The following is a 10,707-nucleotide window of genomic DNA, read 5'->3' on the forward strand; positions in this document are numbered from 1 at the left end:
CTTTTTTTTTTTTGTTGTATAGTTCTATCTTTTACTTGTCATATTTTTTCTTTTTTTTATTATGTGTTCTCAATTATTTTATTTTTTAAAAATTAAAAAATTATTATGTAATTTTCAAATATGAATTGTAACGTTATATTATTTATTGTTGTTTAAAATTTCATCAATATATTATTTTTTATTAATTATAATTATATAAGATATTTTTTATGTGTTTTATGTTTTATATTTAATTGAAAAGAAATTATCTTTTGAGTATTTAATCTTTAAACAATAGTTATTATATAAGAAAAAATTATTAATTTTGTATATTATATTTAATTATTTATATTTTATGTATTATTTTTCTTCATTTTTGATTGCCAATAAAAATTGATTAACGCCCCCGCTGCTTTCATGTGATGATTGAGGTATTCCATATCAGAAGACAAATATCCAGGACTTCATCTCATTGTGGTCATAGCGTGACTTCGACTCCTGTCAATGGGAGTTCAGAAGGTGCCATGCACTTGGACTGTTAATGTTGGAAAAAAAAACAAAAACAACCTTTAGAACAGAAGGTGATTCATGCCATTACAGAATCAGAGCTACCTGGGCTTCGTTCTTAGAGTTGGTGGGTTCAAAAATACATAACTCGCTACATGGGCTCTGATCTGGGGCTTCCCAGAGGGAAGGCATCCAATAATAAAACAGTCTGCAAAACTTTCCGTTGCCGGGGATCGAACCCGGGTCTCCTGGGTGAAAGCCAGACATCCTAGCCACTGGACGACAACGGATTTGCTGTCCAAGCAGTCACTTATCTCTTTCCAGTTTGATATAAGATAAGGATGTTTAGACATGATATTTTATTAAAAATATAATATTTTTAGTTACGAGATGCTTTGTTTTTTCTGAGCAAAAAAAAAGCTTATGAAAGGTTAATTTACCCATACCCGCTGAGAACCAAGCTTTTCCTGGTACTTACTATAGCTCAAATGTTATTCTAAGGAAACAGTTAAGTCCAATCACAGGGATTGCCTGCTTCAACAGTGAAAAGGCAATCCTCTTAATTAATAATAAAACCAACTAGAAGATGACTTTCCACAAAGCCACAATGGTGACCTGATGAGTGATGACCACTATATTTAATTTGCTATGGCAAACGGCAGCCTAGTTGGAAAATTTCTACTGCAAATCCAAACTCAGCACTCAATTGTTTTGACTATTATATTTTTATTGCACTCTGTGGGCTCTTCACCCAGCAATCTGTCTTTGGATCCTATAAAACTATTGCAGCATCAGAAGAAGCAGGATGTCCTCTTTGATTTCCTTCTTAGACTCACTTTATTACGGTAGTTCCCTGACCTTACTGTTAAACACCATCCGCCCACTCGTTCCAAGAAGTAGTTGAGGCACCAAACCCAAGTTGCAAGGACAGTCAGAAGCAGGGTGGTCCAAGACTCCCTGCCAAGTCAACAACGCCAAACCAAGTCAGGCAAATCAAAGAAATTGGCTGTACCCTGTGCCCTGTCTGCTGCTTGGTCTGGGCCAGAAATTTTCCTTGAACAATAAAGAATGGACAGACTTTCTTTTGGCATTGGAAGATGCTTAGGTTAATGTTGAATGGTGCTGGTCCAATGCTCTCTGCAATTTCTGGATTTGCTTCGCCATGAAGAAACAAACCCCAATTTGTACCTGACAACTTAGTTGGCAGCTCCTGCCTAGTTAAAGGGAATTACTTGACTGTAGGTTTTTTCTTTCAAGTGTTTCACGTTAGTACCCTTTTAACTTGTGTTGCGGGTGAAATCTTAAAACATTTAGAGCATTTTCTAGAAAGAAAGAATATTCAATCTTTGCCATTTCTTCCTGAATGCTGACCATCTCAATTGATTACAGCAGCGTAATTGAACAAAAGGGTACAAAGAAAAATTCTAAATGCGTATAGAAGCAAGTAAATCAGCTATGAAAATAATTCATATAGCGATCACATTAATAAAATGATAGATACTGATGACAATGTAATTATAAAAAAATTAATTATGTATAATTTATAATTAATATACGCCTTTAAGTTCGTTTCCAACTACAAATTCTAATGGTAAAAGTGCACCAAAATATTTCATTTTCATGAGGGAAAAGGCACTACATTCATCAATGAACACTGTCCCATAAGGTAAAAGAGATGAACCTGCCCCCAAAACCACACAATATTTCTTCCAGGCTAAAGTGGTTATGATTGGTTTACGAGCCATATTAAATTAAAGAATCTCCTTGTAAATGAACACTCATCAAATGTACAATGTAGCACTTGCATTTGTTTCATTGCTGTCAGGAAATGAAATTTTCAATCTCTTTCCAATATTTCTAATGGGTAGTTGGTATCAATAGCTATTGGGACCCAAATTGTTCAAGTTGAACCTTTTGTTTTTCTCTAATTTTTTTTTTTCCCTCCTGTTTGTTTGCTCCCACCCATTCCTTCCCCATGTTTGAGTTAGTAGTGAAGCTGGGGTATTTCTAGCAATAGAAAATGAAGAAAAGAGAATAAAGCAGTGGAACAGATTATATAGAATAACTAATACCTGAAATTTAAGAATCATTGATGTCTGATTACCATAATTACTGACCACCTGCTATCATTCCACTTTAGATAAGCTCAACTTCTACCTCATTTTTTAATCTCAAGCTTATATGCAGAGTTGCAGACAGACTCCAATTGTTTTCAAAGTAAGTTGCCAACTTGGTCATCCACTTACGGCTGATGGAGAAGGCATACCCCACTACACAAGACCATTACCAAAATTTATATTTACAAGAAAACCATCTTACATGCTAAAAAATCCCATCTAGCAGATTTTTTACCTGGGACTTCAGTTCTGCCTGTATAGATAACCTTCTTCAAATAGTTGATTCAAAAAAGCAGTGTCCTTTTGTGCGTGTGTCTGTGTGTTTAGAGATTAAGGAAGAAAAATGAATGAATGGAGAAATGTATAGCGTTACCCTTCTCAGGTGGAAGAATTTTCCACGCAATATCAGTACAATGATGCGTGATGACATGTATCAGCAATAAGAATCTAGGGGAGCAAAGCCATTGGTTTAACCTTAATGTCACAAATAAATTTTGCCACACTAAGTGATGGAAGCTATTATTTGAAAGAAGAAAAAGCACTAGTCTAATCTTACATCACTTGCAAAGGCAACCACTACTTTGATCTCCAGAAAGTTCCCCATTGTTGAAATATCTCGGTGCCGTTCCTCAGAATCTTCATAAAGTAATTCTTACAGAGTTAAATAAAAGCTGAGATGCCTTATTCTTATGGCTTTGAGGTAACACAACATCTGATCAAACCATGGCTTTCTTGACTCAATTAGCTTTATAGATGCTTCTTTAATGGGCATGTGAGTTTGGAGCAAATAGAATCGACCTTCTGACTCATACTCCAATATTCATTCTGTATAAAAAAATGAAGTTTCCTTGGATTTCTTTGTCAGAATATTGAAGAGAAAAAGAGATGATGCCGGTATGAATCTAGTCCAAGTGACGTAATAAAGCTTAAAGCAAGAGGTTACAAACTCAATCAAATAAATGGCCAATTTTCAGCAGAAGCTTGGAGGTTTAGGAGCCAATCTTTTCTCTCCTTCAGTAGAAGAATCCACAGCTACAAACTCAGACAACCCACTGCAAGGAGTAAACAAGATTTTGGAATAAAGCTTTGTTGAGTCCTATACTAAACAGAAATCCAGAGAACTACTTCAATATCTTCTTACGTATTAACCTACTTGTTTGCCGCAACAGTAGGGAGAAAAATCACAAGTCAATACTTCCTTTTCTTCAATGAGCCATGACTACCTCCCGCTCCACTCTCCTGAATCCTCCCGTCCACCGTGTAAGGCAGTTAACCAGCAACAACTCAACATAAGCCCGAAGTTATCAGTTAAGAAAAGATACTCCCATAATTAAGGGTCAGTAATGGGATTAGTACAAAACAAGCCACAAATAAAAATTATAGAATGATTCCTGTTTGATGATAAGAATCCCCGTACTCTAGGGAATTGGAACAGTCAAAATAAACAATTTCTAAGTTCCACATGGCCCGAGTGTTTGACGCATGAAACTAGTAAGCAGAATGTAAATTGCAGGCACTTTAAGTGCTAATCGTCATGAACTTGTAACAGTATTTTTCAGTATTATTGCATCATTATGTTGTAAACCACTGGACATTACATATATAAGATCAAACTAATGGCCAGTAACACTTTCTACCATTCTCCAAGAACAGATCCGGTATCTCATTTCTATAAGTTCTTGTTCTCATTATCTGAAATTTCAATGAAAGAATTTGTAAATATATTACCAACAAAAATGGGAACTTATATAAGCAAGGAGGACAACACCACAAGGTGATGTTACCATTACAAAACAGGCACTGAGATAGACATAGGCACCGATACATCATCCGCGAAACTTGAATCCCTATTTGTAGTTGAGTTGCCTGCAAATGCATATCCAACACCCAATCCACCAAAATGCAAGGGTGGATTCTCACACCTCTGAAACACTCTAGCTAGTGATGCAGCCTTTCTTCTTGCCCGCTTCGTACCCGTAAACAACAGGGTCTGCAGCAAACCAGCCAATGAAGGGGCCTTAAGCACTCTTTCAGTTGCAGCAGACCCACCACTCCGGCACAACTCAAGCAATGCTGCAACTGCATTCTCTTTCCCTCTTGGTGTTCCACATCGCATCATTGCTACTAACCCTGCTACTGCCATTTCTTCCTTCCCAACTGCTTCAGCCCCAATTGGCTGCCTAACAATTAAGGCCAATGCACCTGCTGCTTCCTCTGCAACCCCTTCGTTTCCCAAAGCTCCTACAAGTGCTGTAACAGCTCTGGCCTCTATCATTCTCGCACAATTTTCGGTGTGAGTGGACAGATTAAACAAAGCAGTCACAGCATCCTTCTTTCCTCTTGGGGTCCCCACTCTCAACAACCCAGCTAAGGCTTCAACTGCCCCTCCCTCATCTGCTATTCTCTTCTTATAGTCATGAACTGCAGAGAGGCTGAATAATGTCGCTGCAGCATTTTCCCTGGCCTCTGTTGTGAGACCAAGCCTCAAGACTTCAACAATTGATCTTAGACAACCTTCCTCATCCATAATTCGACTTTTGTTTTTATCATAAATGGATAAATTCAGCATTGCAGTAACAGAATTCTCTTGAGCAACAGGGTTTGAAGACGACAGCAACTTCCGTAAGTGTGGTATTGCCCCAGCCTCTGCAATAAAAGCACGGTTTTCCTTTCCTGTTTTAGCCAACAAGCGAATCTCACGAGCAGCAATAGTCTGAGCTCCCTGAGATCCATTTGCTAGATGTTGAATTAGATGGGATGCTGTTGCTCTGTTGGCTTCAGTTGCTGCTTTGATTGGCAAAGCTGCAGCAAAGGACTCTGCAGATGCATCTGTGGTCTCCGTAGGATCATATGGAATTCCATGAGCAGTACACCACTGTATGATCAAGTTCCTCAAAGCTCGGTTAGGAACGAGGCGAGTATGAATGAGCATTTGCCCTGTCTTTGGACAAGTACAATGCCCTTCCTCCATCCACCTAGTTATTGAACTCCGATCATAAGTCTGTCCGGTTGAGATTATCACCGGATCTCTCATCAAATCCAATGATATCGGACAACAAAAGTCCTTAGGAATAGTTAAAAACGTATCCGCAATCTCCCGAGTAATCAACCCCTTTCTCGGCTTCTTCTGATTTCCAAAAGCCAACTGCACCTCATCTTCCTCAAAACCAAATAGCAAAAATCTACAATATCGGGTAATAGCAACAAATCCATTCAGCACAGAAGCCGTGGGCTCAATATCTCCCTCGTGATTCACAATCTGCTCCTCCAAAAACTCAATTTCACACCTGCAACTTTTGGCATCCCTAATCCCCAACCTCTCCACAAAGAACAACCTCAAGTCCACATGATTTGGTATGCTCCCATTCTCAAACTCATTAAGAAAAGAAAAGAACCTAACCCTTAAATTCTCATCACTTTTATCAACATACAATTTTGTCTTCCTAGCCTGCTTTTGCAACAACTCAACTTGTTCCCTAACATCATCGCTCAATTGAACATCATTTATAGGAAAAACATCCAAAAGCGTAGAAATTTCTTGATTCAAATCATGGAAATGGCCTGATATTGAATGGTTTTGAAGCAAAAGCCACAACTTACTGGATTGAGCACAATAATCAAGTACTATCTTTGACCTATAAAGCAACAAATAGAGCTCCTTAAAGCACAATATGGCTGTTGAAGGCAGGCTTGACATGGACCCTGATCCTGAATCCCTCAAATACTCCAAGAAAACAACGAAAATTTCAATCTTTCGAACCAAAGATCGAGAATTTCTTCGCTGAAAGAAGAAAACGTTGTTGGAAAAGGAAGAAACAAGCTCAGAAGAGATGGCTGCCAGGGTTTGAACGAGAGTTACTTCTGTTAAGTCAACGGGAGCCAAGAAAGCCTCTAGAGACGGCGATCTTCTCCTCCTTAGGGAAGAGAATATTGCTGCTGTAGCCATGGTTGAAAACTCCAAAGCTGAATTCTAAAACAAGGGTCTTTAAGAGAACCAACTCTGGCTAAAACAGAATTAGATCTGCAGCAAACAAATAAAATGAAAAGCCAAAGAAATGAAAACGATACAACCAAAGAATACCGAAGATTTTTTCAGCCTTATTCTAGTTTTGGGTTGTTGGTTGAATCTTCAAAGGATGTTGTATATAAATCATAACAAGATTTGGTCTTTTAACCCCAAAAAAATAAAAAGCTTCTTGTTATACAAGTGAAAGGAAACAAAAATTTTGATATTCCTTTTAAGAGGGGGATGAATTGTGCTAGAACCGTATCCGCGGTTAGGCAGAGAGAAAGGAAAAAGGAAGTGAATTTCCCTTGAAAGACTTCAATATTTTATATATATTTCGCCCTTTCTTCACCTTCTTTCCCTCTCTTCTTTTCATTGTTTTTGGCTTTCTCTCTCTAGGAAGTTCAATGCAGCTGCTGTGAAAATGACTTGTATGGCTTTGACGGATAATTATCCAGATTCCTGTCCATTCGTTTCGTTTCTCTTTTCTTCTACTCAACTGTGCAAAGAAAGAGAGAGAATGGTTTTATATATGCGTACAGTTTTGGTTACCTTACCTGTTTGTAAACCCGACAGGACGGCTATCTAGAGGCGATTAAATTTTTCCAGCTGTTGGACTTTTTAGGGGTTTCAGACTTAAGGCAAGGTGAAGGTCACTTTGTCTGGTTAGACTTCTTGAGATCCTTTCTAGGAGTTTTTGTTCTTCAATCTTGTTGTCCATTTGGCAAGTTCTCATGGATTACCAATTTTACTCTTGAGGTAAAATAAACTATTGCTGCTACCAATTACAAATTTTACTCTATTCTTTTAAAAAAAAAAAAAATAGGGCTGTTTATATGTAATATGCAATCACTGCTGGAAGAGTATGATTACAGTTCCTTTCACCTTAAAATAAAGCAAAAAAATGGACATGAGATTTTGCTTGAAGAGAGTTGACCCCAAAAAAGAGCCACTGGCCCCACGCGACTTTTAGGCGCGTGGAATTGGGAAGTCATTACCAGAAGAGGTTTACCTCTAGCCTTTGTAGCTGCCAACATCCCATCCCATCCCATCCCATCTGGCAAGAGAAAGGGGGAGAAATTTCCCACTTTGACTACAAAACGTTTTCCCAAAAACACAATTTAGCAAAGTTGACCTTGAAGGTGAAAAGCAAATCCAACACTGGAAACAAACGGACAACAAGAAGTTCGAAAAGAGGGCATGTCCTTAGTCGACAAAAGCTCTTTGGAGAGTCCAATGAAAATCCATCAGTACTAAGGTTTTATCATCACAATAATTCCTCGTATATTTCACTTTTCATGCCAAATGCAGGAACCCTTTTGGGATTTTGGAGTAATTTTGAAATCAAAGTGAAAATGGGCAAAGAGAAAATTGAAATGGGACATGACATCAACTTTGTTTTTTCTTTTTGAAATTAAATGGGATTGGAAGTATGGCTTTAAAAAACAGGGAAGTGGAAAGTTTTGCGGAGATGACTTTCAAATGCAAGGGTTGCAGCAACTGTTACCTGCCTACCCATCATCATATTCTTTCGGCTAGATGGGCCTCCTTACCAGCAATACCAAACTTAACAGTAGAAATATATCAATGAGCATGGTGAAGATATATGGTCACATGGAATGGAAGAATGGAAATCTCATTCTTGAAGATGACCTTGGCTTTTCTATTAAGACCCCGATAAGGAAAACTGTCTTGGTTGGCTTGAGGATAATATGTCAATCTGTCATTCTAAATTTCTATTAATTGATATTTTCTAGTTCGGTGATTTTGTCCCTGTCCTCTTAACCAAACTTCAAAGGTAACCCCCAAAGAAAGAGAAAATTGAACTAGTAATAGGGAGGTTAATTGGGAGGGGAATCAATAATGAAAAAGACAGTCCCACTAAGCTGAACAGCCGGTTGGTGTTGGAATCCACGAAAGCAGCTCGTGTTGGCTTAACGTCTATTTCAGTTTTTTTGGGTTCATTGGGTTCCAAGGACATTGCAATTTGCCTTGCCCCGCCAAGAAATTCAAGACATGGCAGCCAGCCTAGCCAGGGGCAGGGCCGCCTTCGTCTGCACTACGCGACGTACAGTGTATCCTTTGACCAGCACGCATGGCACATAATTAATGAGTTATTCCTAGTCCTCCACGTTTCTATATGTAATTTTTTCGTTCCAAAAAAAAAATACAAATTAAACATTGGTTTGTTTGGTCGGTCACAAATCGCATTTGCTAAATGAAATTGTTAAATGTTGGGTTTCACAGATGGCTCGAGAGAACTAGCTGTAGTTTACAATAATCATAATTGATTGCTATTTGAAGTTGGACCGCCTTCTTGTACTTGAAACCTACTAAAATGCTTTGATTACACCAATATTTTGAGGTACATAATCCTTTTCCGAAGGTTGAGCTTGCAACACATTGTTACCTACGGTAAATTAATGTAGTCGGTGCCTTTGATCAAATGGCATGCACTTTCCCCTAACCACATGTCAAGCTCACATTGTTCTTGGTTATGATAAAAAGGAGAAATGAATTGTTGTCTCCAAATATAAAACATCATACAAATGTGCTTGTAAATTTTCGTGTTGTTTTAGTTGTTTGGATGGATAAGAAATTGGAATTGTATGATTACTTCAGTAATTATTTGATTTGTAAATTAAAGGAATTAATTTGAATAAGTTAACAAAGAACACATGTTGTCATTTTATTTTATGTTTCTTGTTCTCCTCGTGAACACACAATCTAAACATATATTTTCAATATTAAAAACAAATTAAGTGTTGACAAAGGTAGCAATACGCGTTATGAGTTCACCATCATATTGAAAAAAACGAAATCAAATTCAACCCCTTGTCTTGATCTTTTCGTTTATAAATATCCCACCAAAAACGTAAACAAAGTCTCTTTTGATTTTTGAGCTTGAATGAAAAGAAACAAAAACAATACGGAAAATAAAAATTCACGGGAATCTTGCAATCAAGTGCTACGTGTCGATCCAGGATACAGCTGGCCCAAACCGCATTCGTTGAATTACACTTCTCCACGTGTTCACTCAGTAGCGTTTACCCTAGACCGCAGGTTTGAAGCCACGTGGTGCCTTTGCCTTCCGTCAGAAACCCAACAAATTATTGCCCGGTTGCGATCACGCCACGTAGGGTGCGGTCAATCCATTACATGCAAAAAATTAAAAAAAGTCAAAGACAAAGACGGGTATTGCTTTGACCATGACAAAACACACCAGTTTATGTGCTGTTTCCCAAAATCTAAAAAAAAAAAAAAAATCCAATAAAATAAATTTAAAACGATCATGGTTTCCGCTTTGGACTTTCTCAATCATCCCATGATGGGTTTAATCCAAATTATATTCGTACATACGAAACAACGTAACATCTTCCATCTTGTACTAAATATTAGTACTTAGTGCAATCCTTATTTGAACAGACTGATTAGGATGGCATCTAAAAAAATTAGAAGCATACAATAAGAATGATATTTCTGCTTAGACAATTGAATTGGTAGCTGAAGAAAGGAAAATGGCGTGAAACGTATGACGTAAAAAATATATATAAATATTGACTATACATAATCCAAATCTTCCACCCGCACACCATATGAACATACATTAATCTAACAATAATCAAGTCAGGATCAATGCATCAGCGGACCGACACCAAGCTTAAATTAGTATATTAAAGTACAGTTGAATCTATAATTGAGCACCCTAAGTCATAGTTACCTTGTTACTGTCTAACCCTAGTCCTTAATATAGTTTATTTAAATTACCAGGTTATGGTTGTTGGTATAATAGTGCTACAATTCTTCACCTTTGGGCTTTGCGCATTGCCTTCGGCTGCTACTGCTGCCGCTGGTGCTTTACCTAATCACACAAGCTGAAAATAACAGTTGATTTAATTAAACCTACTTCATTGTCTTGAACACTGAAAAATTAAAAAGATGAACTGAAATGGATCCGAGCTTAGTTATTTGAATTGAGGATGATTATATGTATTAATGTTATAATGTATTTCTTTGATTAGTTATTCAAATTTAGTCAGAGATTAATTGGAGGATTCGTTCAATGTTTGTAAGGTTGAAAAAATGATGTTAAATAGA

The 10,707-nt window shown here is 37.5% G+C and overlaps 1 protein-coding gene and 1 non-coding gene across 2 annotated transcripts; both read right to left on the minus strand.

The window, feature by feature from the left end:
• Positions 1 to 704: 704 nt before the first annotated feature.
• On the minus strand, positions 705 to 776 carry TRNAE-UUC (transfer RNA glutamic acid (anticodon UUC)). The gene has a single exon. It is a non-coding gene; the product is annotated as a tRNA-Glu (tRNA).
• Positions 777 to 4,138: 3,362 nt separating this feature from the next.
• On the minus strand, positions 4,139 to 7,202 carry PUB17 (plant U-box 17). The gene has a single exon (XM_007025237.3). It carries the CDS (start codon positions 6,547 to 6,549, stop codon positions 4,390 to 4,392), a length of 2,160 nt encoding a protein of 719 aa, XP_007025299.3. The 5' UTR covers positions 6,550 to 7,202; the 3' UTR covers positions 4,139 to 4,389.
• Positions 7,203 to 10,707: the final 3,505 nt, after the last annotated feature.

The sequence above is a fragment of the Theobroma cacao genome, chromosome 6, assembly GCF_053813885.1.
Source record: "Theobroma cacao isolate CCN51 chromosome 6, ASM5381388v1, whole genome shotgun sequence".
In the NCBI taxonomy this organism is placed as follows: Eukaryota; Viridiplantae; Streptophyta; class Magnoliopsida; order Malvales; family Malvaceae; genus Theobroma; species Theobroma cacao.